Genomic DNA, 18,624 nt, shown 5'->3' on the forward strand with positions numbered 1-18,624 from the left:
CAATAAATGTTTAAGATGTTTATCTGATCTTTTTTCTCTGATGTATTTTGCCTCGGGCCCTCCCCTCATATATTTTGCAAAGAAAGTACATTTTCTTTTCCTAGTAATATGATCTAGACTTATGGAACTTGTATGTTGATAATAAAGATGTAAAATTTACATATTCTCTTTATAATTCTTATGTTTTCTTTAATAGCTTACAGACATTTTTGTTGGATGGAAACTTTCTGCAGAGCCTTCCTGCTGAGTTGGAGAACATGCATCAGCTTAATTATCTCGGTCTTTCTTTCAACGAATTCACTGACATTCCTGAGGTATTGGAGAAACTGACTGCTGTGGATAAACTCTGTATGTCAGGAAACTGTATGGAGACCCTTAGGCTGCAGGCCTTACGAAAAATGCCTCACATTAAACATGTGGACCTAAGGTAACTATTTTTAAGAAATATATCCCATTTGAGTGGCTAATTTATATTTGGGGGTAGTTTATAACCCCTTTGGTAACATTTTCCTGCCAAGGGCTGTAGGCTGGATAGTTATAATTGGAGCCCATTTTTCTATTTCTGTCCAGAAAGAAGAATAATGATTAATAGTAAGATTTGTTCATACCTGATACTTTACAAAAATATAGAACTCACAATCTCTTGTTTGGCCCAAGTTTGGCAAGAACCTCCACTCTCACCCCTTGCAAGAGCAGGGAACCTGTAGTTTGAATCCCAGTCACGCTAAACTCAGCTGGAAACCACTAGTACAATCTTTGCTACACCAGAGATGCTCAGCAATCATCCCTCAGTGCGTGAGGTTCAGTTTCCCTTCTCATGTAGAAAGAACCAGTCCACAAGGAGGAAGCTATTCTAAGTTTCTCTATTTGAAGGAAAAACAAGAGCCTGTCATGGGATTGAATTACTGCAAACACAACATATGGGGCTTAGGCTTTCATACTAACTTGCCCAGTTTGACACTTTTTCAACCAAACTTACTCTCAGGGGTTGATGACCATATATTCCCCATGTTCAATCTTGGGTGAGATATTTGGTGTCTCTGTGCAACTGTTAGCATTTCTAAATTACAGTTAATAGAACCCAATTCATAGAGTTTTGGAAGGAATTGAGGTACAAACCTCACTCTCCCAGCAAATGTGATTGTATTATTATTATCACTTCACTGAGGATGCTTTTCTACTCACGGAACCTGCTCAGCTGTCATTCTTGGCATCTTTACACCTCTTCATTTGTCAAAGGTGGTTCTTTCCTTGCCTTACTATCCGCTTTCCTTTCTGTTGATAGTCCAAGCCCTCACTCAGACCTGTTGAGTTGTGTCAGTATAAAGTAACATCATCTTTTGATCTCCTTTCTTCTGCATTCATGTGATATGGGCCTAGTAAACCCATTCATTCCTGTCCCACAACTTGTTGCTTGGCTTAACCTATCCTCTGACTAAAGGAATAATCAAGCCTGTCACACCTGGAAAAGTGATAGCAGTTTTGCAGACCTAGATTTCTTTTTTTTTTTTTTTTAAATATATTTTATTGATTTTTCACAGAGAGGAAGAGAGAGGGATAGAGAGTTCGAAACATCGATGATAGAGAAACATCGATCAGCTGCCTCCTGCACAACCCCCACTGGGGATGTGCCCGCAACCAAGGTACATGCCCTTGACCGGAATCGAACCTGGGACCTTTCAGTCCGCAGGCCGACGCTCTATCCACTGAGCCAAACCGGTTTCGGCCAGACCTAGATTTCTTAATTCAGGAAATGCAAATGGTCTAATTTATCTGACTTGGAGAATGTGACAAGTGAGGGAACTGAACACTTTGTCTTAACTTTCTTTTTAAATTGTTAACATTACTTGCCTCTGAGTCACTTGGATTTTAAAAAACCTTCATATTTAGAAAAGACTTTGGTCATTCTGTCAAGGTTGAATGAACGTGAGTAGATAACTGCTTCCCACTAGGCCACTGATCTGTGGAGGGGAAAATCTGGTCCGATTTGCTTATAAGTCTGCCTTAATATTTTAAATTGAAGCTAGTGGAATGATTTAGGAGGAGTTTCACTTAGTTTCTGTAAGCAAAGGGCTAATTTTATTGATTCATTTTTTATTCCTTCAGATGGAAATGTCACATCAGATTAAAAGTGATCACGTTTCTTTTAATCCTATTCTTTTTCTTGTATTGCTGTTCTTTGAGTTTGGTATTTCTTCTGTGGCATCATTAATAATTCCTTCGTCTTGTCTTCTCTGTTCAAAATGTGGATGTTACCCACGCCTCTCTCCTTGATCACTTCTCTGCCTGTTGTCTCACGGCTTTGTCATTCGCCTTTCATCCCCTTATTAATTATTCCCGTCTTTCTCTAACTCTTATTTCTCTTTTTGGAACTAATTCCACTTTAGCTGCCAACTGGATAATTTCACCTTGGTTTCCCCTACTGATCACTTAACCAAATACATGTGAAACAGAGTTAACTTTCTTTTCTTTATTCAACCACTTCTTTCCCCTGGATTCCTGTTTGTTCATTGGTCATTCAGACACAGCTTGACTCTGTTTCTAGTTTACCACTAGGTTCTGTCAGTTCTTCTTTCACTCTAGTTTCTCCCTAGTCCTTTCCCTTTCCTTCTCATTGCTATTGTTGTTTCCTAGCTGAGCAAGTACAGTCTTACTCAGAGCCTTCAATACTCCAGTTCAAAGTATTCAAGCTCTCATATCTGGTTTCTACCCACTAGTCTGTGAATCCCTTGAGGAGGAGGTTCTAGCTCAGAGCTGCTCAAAGTGTAGTCCTCTGACCTGTGCTGGCAAGCCAACTCTTTGCTACTTTTCCACAGCAAGATATGTATAGATATTGAGACAACATTTTAGAAACATACAGTAATTCAGCATTGCCACAATATCTAAGTAGGCTCATAAAAGTAGATTCATCTCATTGTACAGGGAACAGACTAGTTTCCATGTTGGTGAACTCACATGGTGAGCTGCTTGTGGTGTGAATTGCATGCTGGTCGTGTGCAGTGTGACTACATATCAGTCTGTGACATCAGAAGTTTAGAAAATAGGTCTTTCACTATAGTAACTGGGAAGCACTGCTCTTATTGGTTCTTGATCCACCAGATTTAGCTCTTAGCAGATGCAGTGTTAATTGATAAGTATTAATTGACTAGCCCACTTTCGTAGCCATATTCTCACTTGTCTCACATACTCTGTGCTGTTCAAGCATGATGCTCACCCCATGCCCTCCTCTTCAGTCCAGAAGCCATCCTGCTGCTTCCTTGGGACCGTTTTCTTCTCCCATTTACATTTTTTCAGTTCTGCCGACCCTTGGGATTCAGATGAGATGTTTCCTCTTCCATCGCATCTTTTTTGACCATTCTCTGAATTTTACACATCATTTATGGCACTTATCACTTACTTGTAGTCCTTATACTTTATATATGAAAGCATTTATGATTTTTCCTCACTAAATTTAAGAAGCTGTTGAAAGACACCTTGTTTTATTTATTTCTTATGAACATAAAACCATAAGTCATCGTCATCATTATCACCATAGTCTTTCACTGTTTGCAAAGTAATGTTCAATGACAATTTATGAAATAGATAAAATGACTGTGTTAATTGAGGGGATTGTTGGAAGAAAATTTTAACCATATTTTTTAAAATATATTTTATTGATTTTTTACAGAGAGGAAGGGAGAAGGATAGAGAGTTAGAAATATTGATGAGAGAGAAACATCTATTAGCTGCCTCCTGCACAACCCCTACTGGGGATGTGCCCGCAACCAAGGTACATGCCCTTGACTGGAATCAAACCTGGGACCTTTCAGTCCGCAAGCCGATGCTCTATCCACTGAGCCAAACGTGTCAGGACCATATTTTGACCCTTTAGAAGTTTATTGTAAACTAGAGGCCCGGTGCACGAAATTCGAGCACGGGGGTGGGGGGTGTCCCTCAGCCCAGCCTGCACCCTCTCCAATCTGGGACCCCTCGAGGGATGTCTGACTGCCCATTTAAGGGATTGGGCTTAAATGGGCAGTCGGACATCCCTCTCACAATCCAGGACTGCTGGCTCCCAACCACTCGCCTGCCTGCCTGCCTGATTGCCCCCAACCGCTTCTGCCTGCCAGACTGATCACCTCCTAACCACTCCCCTGCCAGCCTGATCGATGCCTAACTGCTCCCCTGCCAGCCCAATTGCCCCTAACTGCCCTCCCCTGCTGGCCTGGTCACCCCTAACTGCCCTACCCTGCTGGCCTGGTCGCCCACAACTGCCCTCCCCTGCAGGCCTGGTCCCCCCAACTGCCCTCTCCTACTGGCCGGTCACCCCTAACTTCCCTCCCTTGCCAGCCTGGTCGCCCCTAACTGCCCTCCCCTGCAGGCCTGGTCACCCCCCAACTGTCCTCCCCTGCAGGCCTGGTCCCTCCCAGCTGCCCTCCCCTGCAGGCCTGTTCGCCCCCAACTGCCCTCCCCTGTAGGCCTCGTCACCCCCCAACTGTCCTCCCCTGCTGGCCTGGTCCCCCCCCAACTGCCCTCCCCTGCAGGCCTGGTTGCCCACAACTGTCCTCCCCTGCAGGCCTGGTTGCCCACAACTGTCCTCCCCTGCAGGCCTGGTCCCCCCCCAACTTCCCTCCCCTGCAGGTCTGGTTGCCCACAACTGTCCTCCCCTGCTGGCCTGGTCTTTCCCAACTGCCCTCCCCTGCAGTCCTGGTCGCCCCTAACTGCCCTCCTCTGCAGGCCTGGCCCCCTCCCCCAACTGCTCTCCCCTGCAGGCTTGGTCACCCCCCAACTGTCCTCCCCTGCAGGCCTGGTCCCTCCCAGCTCCCCTCCCCTGCAGGCCTGTTCGCCCCCAACTGCCCTCCCCTGTAGGCCTCGTCACCCCCCAACTGTCCTCCCCTGCTGGCCTGGTCCCCCCCAACTGCCCTCCCCTGCTGGCCTGGTCTCCCCCAACTGTCCTCCCCTTCAGGCCTGGTCACCCCTTACTGCCCTCCCCTGCAGGCCTGATTGTCCCCAACTGCCCTCCCCTGCAGGCCTGGTCCCCCACAACTGCCCTCCCCTGCAGGCCTGGTCACCCCTAACTGTCCTCCCCTGCTGGCTTGGCCCCCCCCCAACTGCCCTCCCCTACAGGACTGATTGCCCCCAACTGCCCTCCCTTTCAGGCCTGGTCCCTCCCAACTGCCTTCCCCTGCTGGCCTGATCGCCCATAACTAACCTTCTCTGCCGGCCATCTTGTGGCGGCTATCTTGTGTCCTCATGGGGGCGGCCATCTTTGACCACATGGGGTAAGTCATTATGTGTGTTGGAGTGATGGTCAATTTGCATATTAACGCTTCATTATATAGGACTAGAGGCCCGGTGCATGAAATTCGTGCACGGAGGGAGGGGTGTCCCTTAGCCCAGCCTGCACCCTCTCCAATCTGGGACCCCTTGAGGAATGTCCAACTGCCCGTTTAGGCCTGATCCCACCTGGATCAGGCCTAAACGGGCAGTTGGACATCCCTCTCACAATCCAGGTCTGCTGGCTTCCAACTGCTTGCCTGCCTGCCTTCCCAATTGCCCCTAACCGCTTCTGCCTGCCAGCCTGATCACCCCTAACCACTCCCCTGCCAGCCTGATTGATGCCTAACTGCTCCCCTGCCAGCCTATTTGCCCCTAACTGCCCTCCCCTTCAGGTCTGCTCACCCCTAACTGCCCTCCCTTGCAGGCCTGGTCACCTCTAACTGCCCTTCCCTGCAGGCCTGGTCCTCCCCAACTGTTCTCCCCTGCAGGCCTGGGTTCCCCCTCAACTGCCCTTCCCTGCAGGCCTGGTCGCCCCCAACTTCCCTCCCATGCAGGCCTGGTCCCTCCCAACTGTCCTCCCCTGCTGGCCATCTTGTGGTGGCCATCTTGTGTCCACATGGGGGCAGCCATCTTGTGCGATGGAGTGATGGTCAATCTGCATATTACTCTTTTATTAGATAGGATAGAGGCCTGGTACATGGGTGGGAGCCAGCTGGTTTGACCTGAAGGGTGTCCGGGATCTGGGTGGGGGTTCTGTTGGGGCGTGGGGCGGCCTGGGCGAGGGGCCTGTGGTGGTTTGCAGGCCGGCCACGCCCCCCAGCGACCCAAGCGGAGGCCCTGGTATCTGGGATTTATTTATTTTTTACAATTGAAACTTTGTAGCCCTGGAGCGGAGCCAAGCCTTCTGCTCGCTCTGTGGCCACAGCAATTTCTGTTGGGATTTATTTACTTTCCATAATTGAAACTTTGTAGCCTTAAGCGGAAGCCTGGGCTGGCAAGGGCTGGTGGAAAGCTTGGCTTCCTCCATCGCCGGGGAAACCCAAGCCTCCCTCCTGCTCTCCATGGCCTCAGCCATCTTGGTTGGGTTTATTTGCATATTCGCTCCTGATTGGCTTGTGGGCGTGGCTTGTGGATGTAGCAGAGGTACAGTCAATTTGCATATTACTCTTTTATTAGATAGGATAGTTGTATTATTGTGTGAGCCTGAAAACTTTTGATATTTGAATCCTGGTCAGACTTGGCAATTTAAACCAAACAGTGGGAATGTTAACTTCCTTTTTGGTCTCAACTTTAAACCAACCATTTAATTATTTTAGTATTACTACAGTGAAATTGTGGGAGTAGCTATTTCAAATGAACATGATAATGCCATATTACAAAGGTAATATAAAGTATAGAATAGGGAGATCATGGGATATGCATTTCAGTTCTTGCAGTCTTTTATTTCCAAAGTGAGATTTGTTTTTTTCTTTTTATTCTACATGCATATTCTGGAATCTAGCCAGCATTTGGAAATAGTCAAAAGCTGGGATGAGGCCAGTTTTTTAATCTTACAACCTGGAATGAAAAAGAGACGGAGCCAAAAACATCCTCTTGGGGACATTTGAAGAGACCATATGCTGTACTTGCGGGTTGACGAATCCTCACTCTGTGCTGTCACTCATTCTGTGTGTCAGTGGCTTTATGCTATTGCTATTAATAATTCAGTCTATCATTTTATTTACATGTTGAAAGGTCAGAAATTCTATCAGAGAGTGCTGGGCTTTTTTCTAAGCTCCAGCCTTAATATTAATACTCTTCTAACCCAAGTGCACAGTCTCAGTATTTTGTTCTCATTACAAAGAGAAGTAGAGGGTTCTTGTTTGTAAAGAAGTTGGGCATAGCCTAGTAAACTGGGAATTGGGATTTTCATCTGTTTTTCTCCCCTTTGAAGCTAAATGTGTCTTTGTTATATCAGGTTCTAGTCCCCATTCCTGTGTACTTACCTTCTTGGCAGCTCATCGCCAGCTACTTCAGCCCATTAGCTATCTGGTTCTCATGGCTGAGATTCTGCCAGCTTTTCCCTGTGCCCTGCTCCATTCTAGACTTGTTGCTCTACACTGTTGTCCTTCATTTTATAATTTCTCAATGAATCCTAGATGCCAATTTTAGTATTTTCTGCTGTCTGCTCTTTCAAGCAATATTTTAAAGATACAGTTTTGGTAATCTGTTCTTGGTTCTGAGCCTGTCCAAAATCCAGATATTTGCATTCCAGTCTCTGGTGCATATGTGGCTCTCATTCATTATTTTTCTTTCCAAGTTCACCCTTTAATTCTTTCCTATATGGCTGCTCATCTACCAGCTCACTATAGTCAGTGCAGCTGTAATGTGCTTATTGGGCTGTTCTGGGTTTTGTTTCTTGTATTCTTTCAACCAAATTCTTCGGAAATAAATGGATTTCTTTCCTCTTGAAATGAATTAAGGTAAAATCATGCTTTTCCTCCAGCCTTAAGGGTCTAAATTGTGTTTCAGAATATATTGCCAAGGTTAAGACCTCATGGAGTTGCAGCTAAAAATAACCAGAGAATCTGGCCTGTTAAGGAAGGCTAGATGCTGAGATTAAAGAAATCCTGGAGGACTAGAATATAGTTGGACCTGAGTCCCTTCTCCTTATCTCGCTTTATTAGGGTGTATCTATTTATTTATAGTGTTGCTGTTAATTATAGTCTCTATTTGTGTCCTTTTCCTTTCAAGACTGAACATAATTAGGAAGTTAATAGCAGATGAAGTGGACTTTCTCCAGCAAATCACTCAGCTTGATCTGCGTGACAATAAGCTTGGTGATCTAGATGCCATGATTTTCAACAACATTGAAGTTTTACACTGCGAAAGGAATCAACTGGTGACGTTAAACATCTGTGGCTATTTCCTCAAAGCACTATATGCCTCTTCTAATGGTATGTAACCTAGACCACATCAAAGTTTCTCAACTGGTTCCATCATCTCGGCCTTGCTTTGATATTTCTTTAGTAAAATAAATATCAAATTTTGCTAAAATAAAAAATCACAAAAGAAGAACTCTAGTTTGGTACTTAAAGGAATCAAAATTTTATTGTTACTAATTTGTTTTTGTCATATTGTGATATTTAGATAAGTTGCTCCCACTTTTGATTGGGCACCTCCGCTTGAAAGGAAGAGGAGAGAGGGTGACTATTTCTTGAGCTACCTTGTTAATGACAGTAAATCTGGAACCTTGATTTAATCCTGGAGAGTGAAAGCAAAGGAATTCATTGTGGATTCTATTCAGGGTCTCAGATTTCGTGCTCCACTGACGAAGTCACCTTAAGAGAAAACCTAAATTAATATACCCACAAGCACACCACAAAGCAAGAATCTTATTTAACAAGCTCTCTTTCTTAGAATTTGGAAATCATGGCCATTCTGATCAAGAAATGGTCATCAAGGCATATATTTGCTAACGTGAAGACTTTAGTTCCTACCAGCATGAATGAAAACAAGTACTTGCTACTACAAGTTAAGCAGAATGTTTAACAAGCACTTGTTTTATGCATAGTGTAGTATATGAATTCTAAAGGATAAGGAATTTTTAAAAATATGTTTACTGTTATCGCATTGGAGAAATAAGCCAAATCTTAAACAGCTCCAGGCCACTGAAGGGTTACAGGATTTGGAAAGCCATAGGCACAAAGTAGGTGTCAAAGAAGAAAGAATCTGAATGTGGTGTGCTTGGCAGATGGGAGAAGACAGGGGGTTCTGAACTTTTGGAGTGGTTAGAAATAATTATGGGATTCATGGCTTGGAGTCCTAGTGAAGCTTTGAAGAGGCATGTGACGGAAGTGACACTATAGGACCGTTAACGTGAAAGTAGTGTGCAGAGTGCATTTGTGGGAGAAGAGTGGAGCCACCCATTCCTGCTAAGGTTATTGTAGTGGTCTTCGCTGAGCTGATAGGAATTGTCAGTCAGGACTGCAAATGTTGATTTGAGACTTAGAGGTGGTACCTGAAACCATGGAAGTAAACTAACTGGAAAAGAGAAGATGGTAAAAGTAGACTTACAGACCCTCCCAGGTAGCTGTTGCCAGAATGGACAACCAGGTGAGAACTGACCCTGTGATTAGAACCTGCTGTGTCCCAAAAACAAAGCCTTAGGTGAACAGTGGTAACGCGTTCCATACAATTTTGAGGAAGGGTTCTCAATCTGAGTAGAGGATGTCATTTGTGGTCCTCAGGAGTGCTGTTTCAGTAGAGTGAAAAAGGCAAAAGCCAGGATGCATTTGGCTTTATGGAAGGAACACTGAATGTTAAAAACAACAACACAGTATTCATACAGTTCATCTTCCAGATAAAATTTGGCATGCCTAACAATAGGAGAACCACAGTAAGTGGATGGGATTGAGGTAGGAAAGTAGAACAAGTGATTCATTTTAAACCTTGAGTAAGATCTTGTGATTAAATTAGAAGTTCTCTGTCCTTTCCTGGAGTTTCAAAGTAGAACAGATGGACATATTGTACTTCCTAGCCTAAACAAACAATGGAGAAAAAAGCGCAGTAATGATATTCTACAAACAAAGAGGCTCTGTGTCACTTGAATGATAACGCTTTTGTGTTTCTTTCCTCCCCCTAGAACTTGTTCAGCTTGATGTTTACCCAGTTCCGAATTATCTGTCCTACATGGACGTTTCAAGGTAAGAAGCCAAGTCCTAGAATGCTCTACAATTGGCTTGAAACTCACTTAGAGCCGTGGTCAGCAAACTGCAGCTCGCGAGCCACATGCGGCTCTTTGGCCCCTTGAGTGTGGCTCTTCCACAAAATACCACGGCCTGGGTGAGTCTATTTTGAAGAAGTGGCGTTAGAAGAAGTTTAAGTTTAAAAAACTTGCCTCTCAAAAGAAATTTCAATCGTTGTACTGTTGATATTTGGCTCTGTTGACTAATGAGTTTGCTGACCACTGACTTAGAGAATTCTGAGCATATGCATACAAACTTTTTATTTGTTTTGAAGATAAATAATACAAATTAAATTTAAAAGTTTTTACTTACCCTCTGAAAATGTATATAAACATCTGTCCATTAAAATACTACATTTGTGTACTGTAGTTCAAGCTAGAAGAATCAAGGTGTTATGTTGGTGGGGATGGCAATTTGAACACCAAGGCTTGGGTTTGGAAGATTAGTGAGTTTGGGTCACGTGGTTCCAATAGTTCTTTAATTATATTAACCTTATCTTCACGTCTTTCTCCAAAATGATGATGATTTTATTTAAAAAATATTGTGTTATATTTCTTTGATTTTCTTCCCCTTCCTCTTTGTTATTTTGTACATATATCTCCTTGCTAAGAACTCTTAGAAAGTAGCCACTAAGCTTCCAACGTAGTATTTCCAGGCCACCTACTAGTTTTTCTCAGTTTATTTGTGAATACGCGGACCATCTCACCTTTTATACAAACCCACTACTCCAGTCTCCAAAAATGTAATTATACAAGACTTTTTCCTGAAGACATAAAGTATATATTTACACAAATTAAACTTTAATAATCTTAACACACTAAAATTGAAAACTAACTTTTAACATAATTCCAAACAAAATACCCCATACTTTCTGAACAGCCACAGTATTTGGGAGGATGTGGTCCTCTCAAAGTGCCACTGTTAACTCATCTCAGTGTGTAAATCGGATATATTAATGATATGCTCAATCATAGTTACATAAGAATCTGTTTTAATTTAGATATTGTGAGAATTATTACTATTACAATTTTCTTAGAAACTGGTAAAATCCTTTATGAGTAGTAGTGCTTCATGCATTTCCTACTAAATTCATGTCAATAGTTTTAAAGTACTTGAAATTCAATATTACCTGGTTAAGTTATTTATTTATTTTTCCTATTAGCTTTGGTTGTTATCTTCATCTTTTAAATAAGAACAGCACTGGAGTGGAGTTTGCAAGAAAATATTATTTTGAAAAGATTTATTTTAGAGCATTGATCATGGAGTGAATCTACTTTCCCTTTATTTATAGTATGTAAATGGCAACTGGTTCTCATTGAAGCCCCTAAGTGAGACAGAATTGGAAACTCTTATATCATGCTTATTCCTAAATTCTCCCACTTAAATGCTATTCCTCTTCTTTGTAACTCTCATGTCCAGAATCTTCCACTGTAACGTGCTCTCCCTCATTCACCTTCCAAACCACAGGACTTTGTGTCAGAAAACGTTTGATTCCCCTCAGATAGCCCTGAGTATTTCAGTCTCCTCCCTTTGTGTGAGTATTTATGTTATCTGAAGGAACTGAGCCATCATCCAAAATGGTGTTTATTAGCTCCTTAGAGCTCCTCAAGTTCAGAGTTCCACACTTGCAGGAGTTTTATTGCTATGATGAGGTTGCTTATAATTCCACTCTCCTATCTTACTAAGATGTGGTTAATTACTACAAAATAAAATCATTAAGTGTATCAATCTTTAGGGCTCCAAAGCCAGAACCTGATGTGCCCACATAGACACTAAGCAGAAAATAATGCATGGTTTTTGTGTTGTAATTGAAAAGTTGATAAAATAGCAAAAATAAAGAACATGATTTTAAGCCTCACATAATGCCACAACCCCAATATCACAACTATTTTCACTTTTGCTCTAATATAATCCTTGTCCCAGGTATTTTATTTTTACAGAATTGTGGGTCTGTTTTTAAATAATAATAGTCTTAGCATCCATACCATTTTAGATTGCTTGTGCCTGGTTATTTTGCATGTTTTGTTTTGTTTTTAAAGTGAAAGGTTAACTAACCACCTATAATTAGGGAAACATTCAAATATAATAAATTTGTGTAAGAACAGGTCAATTCATTTAATAATTAAAGTCATTATTAGTTTAGTTCACTTGTTTCTGGTAATTATAATTACCACCCAATGCCTAAGTAAATGTTTCCAGGTAATGCTGAGAGTTAAGGGCCAGTGCACCGGCACTGCTGCCGTCTTTCCATTTCTCCATGGTTGTGCTTTTGTGATGCCTAACGGAGTTGAGAACTATTTCAGTGTTAAGGGTGAAATGTAAATTGGAAAATAAAACTTTTATGCCATTTGACTATTCAACTTAACTAGGAGTGTATGTTTGTTTGTTTGTTTGTTTCCAGTCTAAGACCTCCTCTTCCTAAACCTGAGTGGGTTTATAGACTTTTTAGAAAAGCCATTCTGGGAGCCAAAGTAAAAAAAAAAAAAAAAGACTTTAGAAATGATGTAACAATGTCCTTTCCAATTATTATTATTATTTTTTTTACTTTTTATTCTTTATCACAATTTTGCTTTTAGATTAAGATGAATACTCATATCCTTTGGATTTATACTTGCTGTACTTTGGTATTTTATTTCAAGTTTTATTTAGTCTATGTAATTATTTTGAGTTTCAAACTATATTTTAGGCCACATTCCAATCAAAGAAAACTATTGTATATTCTTATATTTAGGAACCGCTTGGAAAATGTGCCTGAGTGGGTATGTGAAAGCCGAAAGCTAGAAGTTTTAGATATTGGCCATAATCAAATATGTGAACTTCCTGCACGGTAAGTATGACAGATTGAGTTAGAGAATCTCAAATCAGATAAGCAGTTGTAAAAATTGCTGATTCAGTGTTTAACTTGTTACTAGGAACCACTAAAAGAGGTTTTTTTTGTATGTGTGTTTATTTTTTCCTTTTTATAAAGTTTATTGGGGTGATCTGGTTAACAAAATTATACAGGTTTCAGGTGCACAGTACCACTGTATTGTGTGTTCACCACCCCAAGTGAAGTCTCCTCCCATCACCATTTATCTCCCCTATATCCTCCTGCACCTTCCTCTAAAAGAGCTTTTTAAACCTTATATTTTAAACCTAATATTTAGTATCTTTACCGCATGTGGTGTCTTCAAGTTATAAACTTTCCTCGAGAAGAGCGAAGTGAGGCTTTGACTCTCCATCAGACTTTTCAAAGTCATGCAGTGGGTGGTTCCTGGTGGAGATTTTTAAGTAAGCCGCAATTTTCAGAGACGCGGCAAACAATACGATTAGTGAGTCTTTCATCTTCACTCTTTCAGAATCCTCCCCTTCGGTCCATTAACTTGATATGGCTACCTTACCCACAAACAATGTTTGGTTTTCCTTGAACATAACTTAGGGGGAGAAAAAATGATTAGATCATTAAACCTAAAAAGAGCAAACTAGATACTTTTTTATTTCATAATTTTCACTTCAATGCCAAGATTTCTAAAACAGCCATGTAATGATGTCTCCATAGACATGGACATCTTCAAGTTAACTAATTGTGGTACAAAGTATTTTGGGGCTGTTAGTGACTAGCCATACAATCAATAACTGGAAGACAGTCCGTCCTCGTGCTGGCCTTTGGACTTTCTGTGAGGGTTGAAGTGGTATAATCTGTGCTGTCCAGTGTACTATCCACTAACCATATGTGACTGTTGAGCACTTGAAATGTGGCTACTGTGACTGAAGAACTGAATTTTAAATTTTATTTCATTTTAGTTAATTTAAATTTAAAGAGCCATTTGTGACTAGTGGCTGTTACAACTCAGATCTAGCTATTTGCACCATTCTCAGTCAATCACTGAACAAAGGAAGTCAGTTGTTTCTAACTATGTATAGTCAAAAAATATCATGAAAATACTGTAGAAATATGTCACTATTTTGGAGTTAAGTTTATTTTAGGTGCATGATCTTTAAAGGTATGTGATTGGTATTCCTATATTCTCTTGTAAAGAACAAAGATGGTGACATATGCATGCTTGGTAAGCCTAATAAAGGCATTAAGAGTTAAGCTGTTTAATTACCCATAAGCCTAGGTTGTAAGGACAAATTAGAGTATTTATTGTTAAATACCCAATTTTCTCAGAAAGAATAAAGCTTTTACTTGCTTGGGTTAAATTGGCTTCCTAGTCATGAATTCTCACCTTGGAAAGCAATGCAGCTGCCTTTAGAATAAAACTAAGCACAGAATGGTAATAGTATAGAGCAAGGGAATTTAAAACTGTGTGTGAGTTGAAAGGCTTATGAGTAAAGTTACATTTATCTGCAAAAAAAAAAAAAAGAGTAAAGCTGTTTAATATGTAGTCACTACCATTAGCCAAGGGGGTCGGGTGAGCACTTGAAATGTGAGTATTCCTAATTGAGAAGTGCTGAATTAGAAAATATACACTGGGTGCAAAATATCTCAATAATGTTGTATATTAGTTACATGTTAAAATAATATTTTGGATATGTTGAGTCAAATAAAAAGTACTATAAGAATTAATTTACCTAAATCTTTTCACCTTTAATTTTAAATTACATATGTGGCTTGCCTTATATTTCTGTTGGATAACACTGTGTTAGAGTATAGTTCCCATAGAGAAAATCATGGTTTACATTTTCAATCCCCGGAAAGCTCAGTTCATTTTACTTTTTCAGCCATACATAATACCCATAAAGTCAATCCATTTGAAAATGCTTTCTGCCCTAGAGTTTTATGTTGACTGAGCACTTAGATTACTCAGTGCAGCTCATCACCATTATCAGCAGAAGGTTTGGTGATGTGCCCTGTGGACAGACAGCATTGTGTCTGTGTGTGTGCGCAGGGCAGGGGGTGCTTTTAGAAGACAAATAGCAAAGATGAAACAGGCTACTACTAAATAGAGGGGGAAATAATTTGTTAAAAAATATTTCCTAATCTTCTTTTCTATTTCTTCTGTTTTGTTCCCCACTCCAACCACCCCAATCCAGCAGATATATAGTCTAAGGCCTTTGTTTCACTGTTGGGTACAACAGATATTATATACATAAATCAACAATTAAATAAATCCAAGATAACACATATTATATCAAATTATCCCCCAGAGTTCATCTTTGATTTGTTCTACGTTAGTACAAGCCTTTTGGGGGAATGAAACAAATGCTTATTCAAAGCAAATCCCAAATGCTCTATTGTCAGGGAATTTAAACAGTGTTTGTTTTTGTGTGTTTCTGTTTTTAACCCATGGGACAAACACAGTATGTATTGTTTTCTCATTTATGGTGATGTTTAGTTGCAATTGTATTAGCCCATCATTGATCTAACATTTCAGACAAGATAGTGATTCATTAGAAGTTGACTTACTATTCAAGCTCTGTTTATCTAAGTGTATGAAGGGTTTGACAGAACAGAAATTAGTATTTAGAAGTGGAAATGTACTAAAAAGAAAAGAAGGTATTTTAGTGCTTAGTATCCAAAAGAATTGAATTAAATCCAGTAATTAGCATTTAATACTCATCCTTAGTTATCAAATCTACTTTTTTATTTGGAAAATCAGGATAAAGATTTTGTTACCTATCTTTCAGTTATCCATCTATTAAAAGTAAAGTGTGTGTGTGTGTGTGTGTGTGTAAATAATAAACAACCCAATTCTAAATTCCACTGCAAGGCAGTAAAATTGGTGAAGCAGATCCTGAATTATTGGGTTGAGTGACCGTGACAGAGACCCTGTGTTAACTGTGACTGAGTGACAGTCCTAGATAATCTGTCTTGTCACATTGATATCTAAACCGCCAAGTGAGTCATGTTAGATGTCATTAATGTTGACCTGTGTTGTCACAGCATTGGAACAGGTTCTGGTATCTTTGTGAGCGAAGAATCCGGTTTTGATATTTAAAGTGAATAAAGTTATGGCTGTAACATAGAGTGGTTTTAACAGCAGAAGTCAGTGAATGAGGTACAATGGTGGGAAATGGTCTGTGGGTTAGGAAGCCTCATTTTTTGATAGCAGTATAAATGAATTCTCACTGTGAAGTGATCCTGATGCATATCGTAGCCTTACTTTCCCACAGACCATCGATTTCTGTATTCAAGCCCATGGTTTGTTTTAGTCTCTACAACTGTTGATGTTTGGCATAGAGTGGACTTTTTAGATTAAGTATTCATCATTTATTGCAGTTTTGATAATCCACAGAAGAAACACACAGCCAAGCTTCCAAAGAGCTCTTCAGGGCACAGCAGAAAATAGTGGATTAAGGGCATTCTGTTCTCTTTAGGAGGGAGTATCTACTTTGGTCTAGGGTTAAACCAAAGAGAAAACAAAAATATACAGACTTAGGGAAGTGAGGAAAGGGAGAAATAATTAACATTTTCCCAGTTGGCATTTGTAAAAAATTAGTTGGATAGACGGATCCTTTATTGAATGTTGATCCTGTAAGTAAAATTGTTTGACTGCATTTATTTAGAATCTGTTGTGGGTAAAACAGTCCGAGTTTCGTGGTGTATAAGGCATAAGCCCTACCCTTAGAATCCTGCACCTTTTAAAGCTTGCCTTGTGAACCTAAGAAGATTAAACTGCTTTCTTCCGAATCTTCTATGAAATGTGTCCTTCTCTTTCACTAAGTAGAACTTTTTTGTTAAAATTTCTTTTCATAGTTTTTGCCACCCTTTTTTTTTTTAAGTGTGGAAAATAAAGAAATATTAACAGCTCCAAGTTTGAGCTTCTGTTAAAGTGAATTTGCAGCTGCTCTGAGTGAATTTGTTTTTTGGAGAGGTCATTTTAAGCATTCACCCACTCCTGTTCATTTTTTCATATTTATCCCACGCTAGTTCTAAGTAAGTTTCCTTCTGTCTGTGTCCCTTGTTGCACAGCTTATTCTGTAACGGCAGTCTCCGGAAGCTGCTGGCGGGACACAACCAGCTGACGAGTCTACCTGAACGGCTAGAAAGAACCTCAGTGGAGGTCTTAGATGTGCAGCACAACCAGCTCCTGGAGCTGCCACCCAACCTGCTGATGAAGGCCGACAGGTAACTCGGCGTGATTGTTTCCGTTATTCATCTGAGTTGTAAAATGCCCGCTCCTTAGCATTCTTGTCTCATGATCTGAGACCATTTTCGGGGGGTGGGGGAGGCTACAACTCCTAAACATACTGCTGAATGAGTTTTTACATACATTCTATACGCCATCACCACCCCGTTAGGATGGAGAACGTTTCTGGTGCTCCTTCCCCTTTTCTTCCCTTTTCTCACTTTTAAAAGCATGTATTCTCTGCACTTAATAAGTTATAATGATTTCTACTGGAATAATTATAGAGAAATAATGGAATTGTGAGAAAATAGGATTTCTATATGGTAATTGACCAGTGGTATATCATTCCTCTGACAAAAAGAGCAATGTTTCAAGATCATTTAGATAATTGTTCTTGCTTTTGCATTTATATCAAACTACAATGTGCAGGTAGGTATAGGTAGCTCTAGACATGAGCTTTTTATTGTTATGAATACTGTAGGATTTTGTGTCTTCCCTGTGCAGAAATCTAAGTTATGTTGTCACCTTGTGTTTTCTTAACTTTAACTTAGGCAAACTTTGGGTGCAGCATAATAATGAAAATACACCTGTTTCGGGCGGGGGTGGGGGGGGAACTACACTGAATCTGTAGAAACAAATAGGTAATGGATTCAAGTTTTAGGTGTCTTTGAGTGAGAAAATATCATTTCTGAATCTGGCTAAGTCTGCTAAGTTCATGGCTAATAGAGTAGGTAAACAGCACTGGAACGCTCCAATAAATATTAACCGTCCCTTATTTATTTATGAGGATTTAATTGGAAAAGGACAATGCTATGTATTTTTTATTCTATAGAAGCAGTCAGTAAGCAGACTTGAGTGCCAGGGCGGGTCTGAAAACACGACCTTGAGGGCTCTTAGTGTAGTCAAGGAGACCGTTTTCATGTTTGATGTGTTTAAACAAGACATTGAGTGGAGCAACACTAATTTACATTGTTCCACAGGTAATTTTGACTCCCAAGGTCTTAGAATCATTGTGTGAACTGACTTATGACCCTGTGCAGGTTACTCTGAGTCTCGGTTTTCCCACATTGCCTATTTCATAGTTTCCAGATGGAATCTATAAGTTGGCAAAGAAAGGGTTGTGTGAACTGGAATAGTTCTAGTAATGCAACATGGGAAATCCAGAACCTGAATTGGCCACTGGACGAGGACCGTTGCTATCATGGGGAGCAGAAGAGCTGAGCTGCAGTGTAAGCTAAAGGTATTTAGGCAGACATCCCAATAGTCTGGATAGTCAGGCCTATCCAGAGCCAGCTGTGTTTTGGAAATAGGTGCTGATGTGGGGGAACTAGCTGGCCTCTGTTGGTCTTGGGAAGAGGGCTGGCTGTGCTAAGTGCCTCTCTAGTACAGAAGGTTCTGGAGTAAGGGGTCTGGAATTAGAGCAAGCATGCATCCTCCTGCTTTTATTTTATGAGAAGAAAGCAAATGACGCCCCCCCCCCCCCCCAAAAAAAAAAGGCTGAAATAGGAACTTTTTCAAGGAGACATTGTGGTGCATTTATTTTCCAATCAATATAATAGCCTCATCTCCATCTCAGTGTGGCAACT

The 18,624-nt window shown here is 40.7% G+C and overlaps 1 protein-coding gene across 1 annotated transcript in view; it reads left to right on the plus strand.

Annotated features, from left to right (window-relative positions):
- Nucleotides 1-18,624, plus strand: part of PHLPP1 (PH domain and leucine rich repeat protein phosphatase 1) — a 200,122-nt gene that overhangs the window by 144,205 nt on the left and 37,293 nt on the right. Inside the window, exons 6-10 of the mRNA XM_079783771.1 lie at nucleotides 197-427; nucleotides 7,993-8,195; nucleotides 9,884-9,944; nucleotides 12,718-12,813; nucleotides 16,882-17,037. Coding sequence (XP_079639897.1) covers nucleotides 197-427; nucleotides 7,993-8,195; nucleotides 9,884-9,944; nucleotides 12,718-12,813; nucleotides 16,882-17,037 — 747 coding nt within the window. The remainder of the gene's footprint in view (nucleotides 1-196; nucleotides 428-7,992; nucleotides 8,196-9,883; nucleotides 9,945-12,717; nucleotides 12,814-16,881; nucleotides 17,038-18,624) is intronic.

This window comes from Cnephaeus nilssonii, assembly GCF_951640355.1.
Source record: "Cnephaeus nilssonii genome assembly, chromosome: 11".
Classification (NCBI taxonomy): domain Eukaryota; kingdom Metazoa; phylum Chordata; class Mammalia; order Chiroptera; family Vespertilionidae; genus Cnephaeus; species Cnephaeus nilssonii.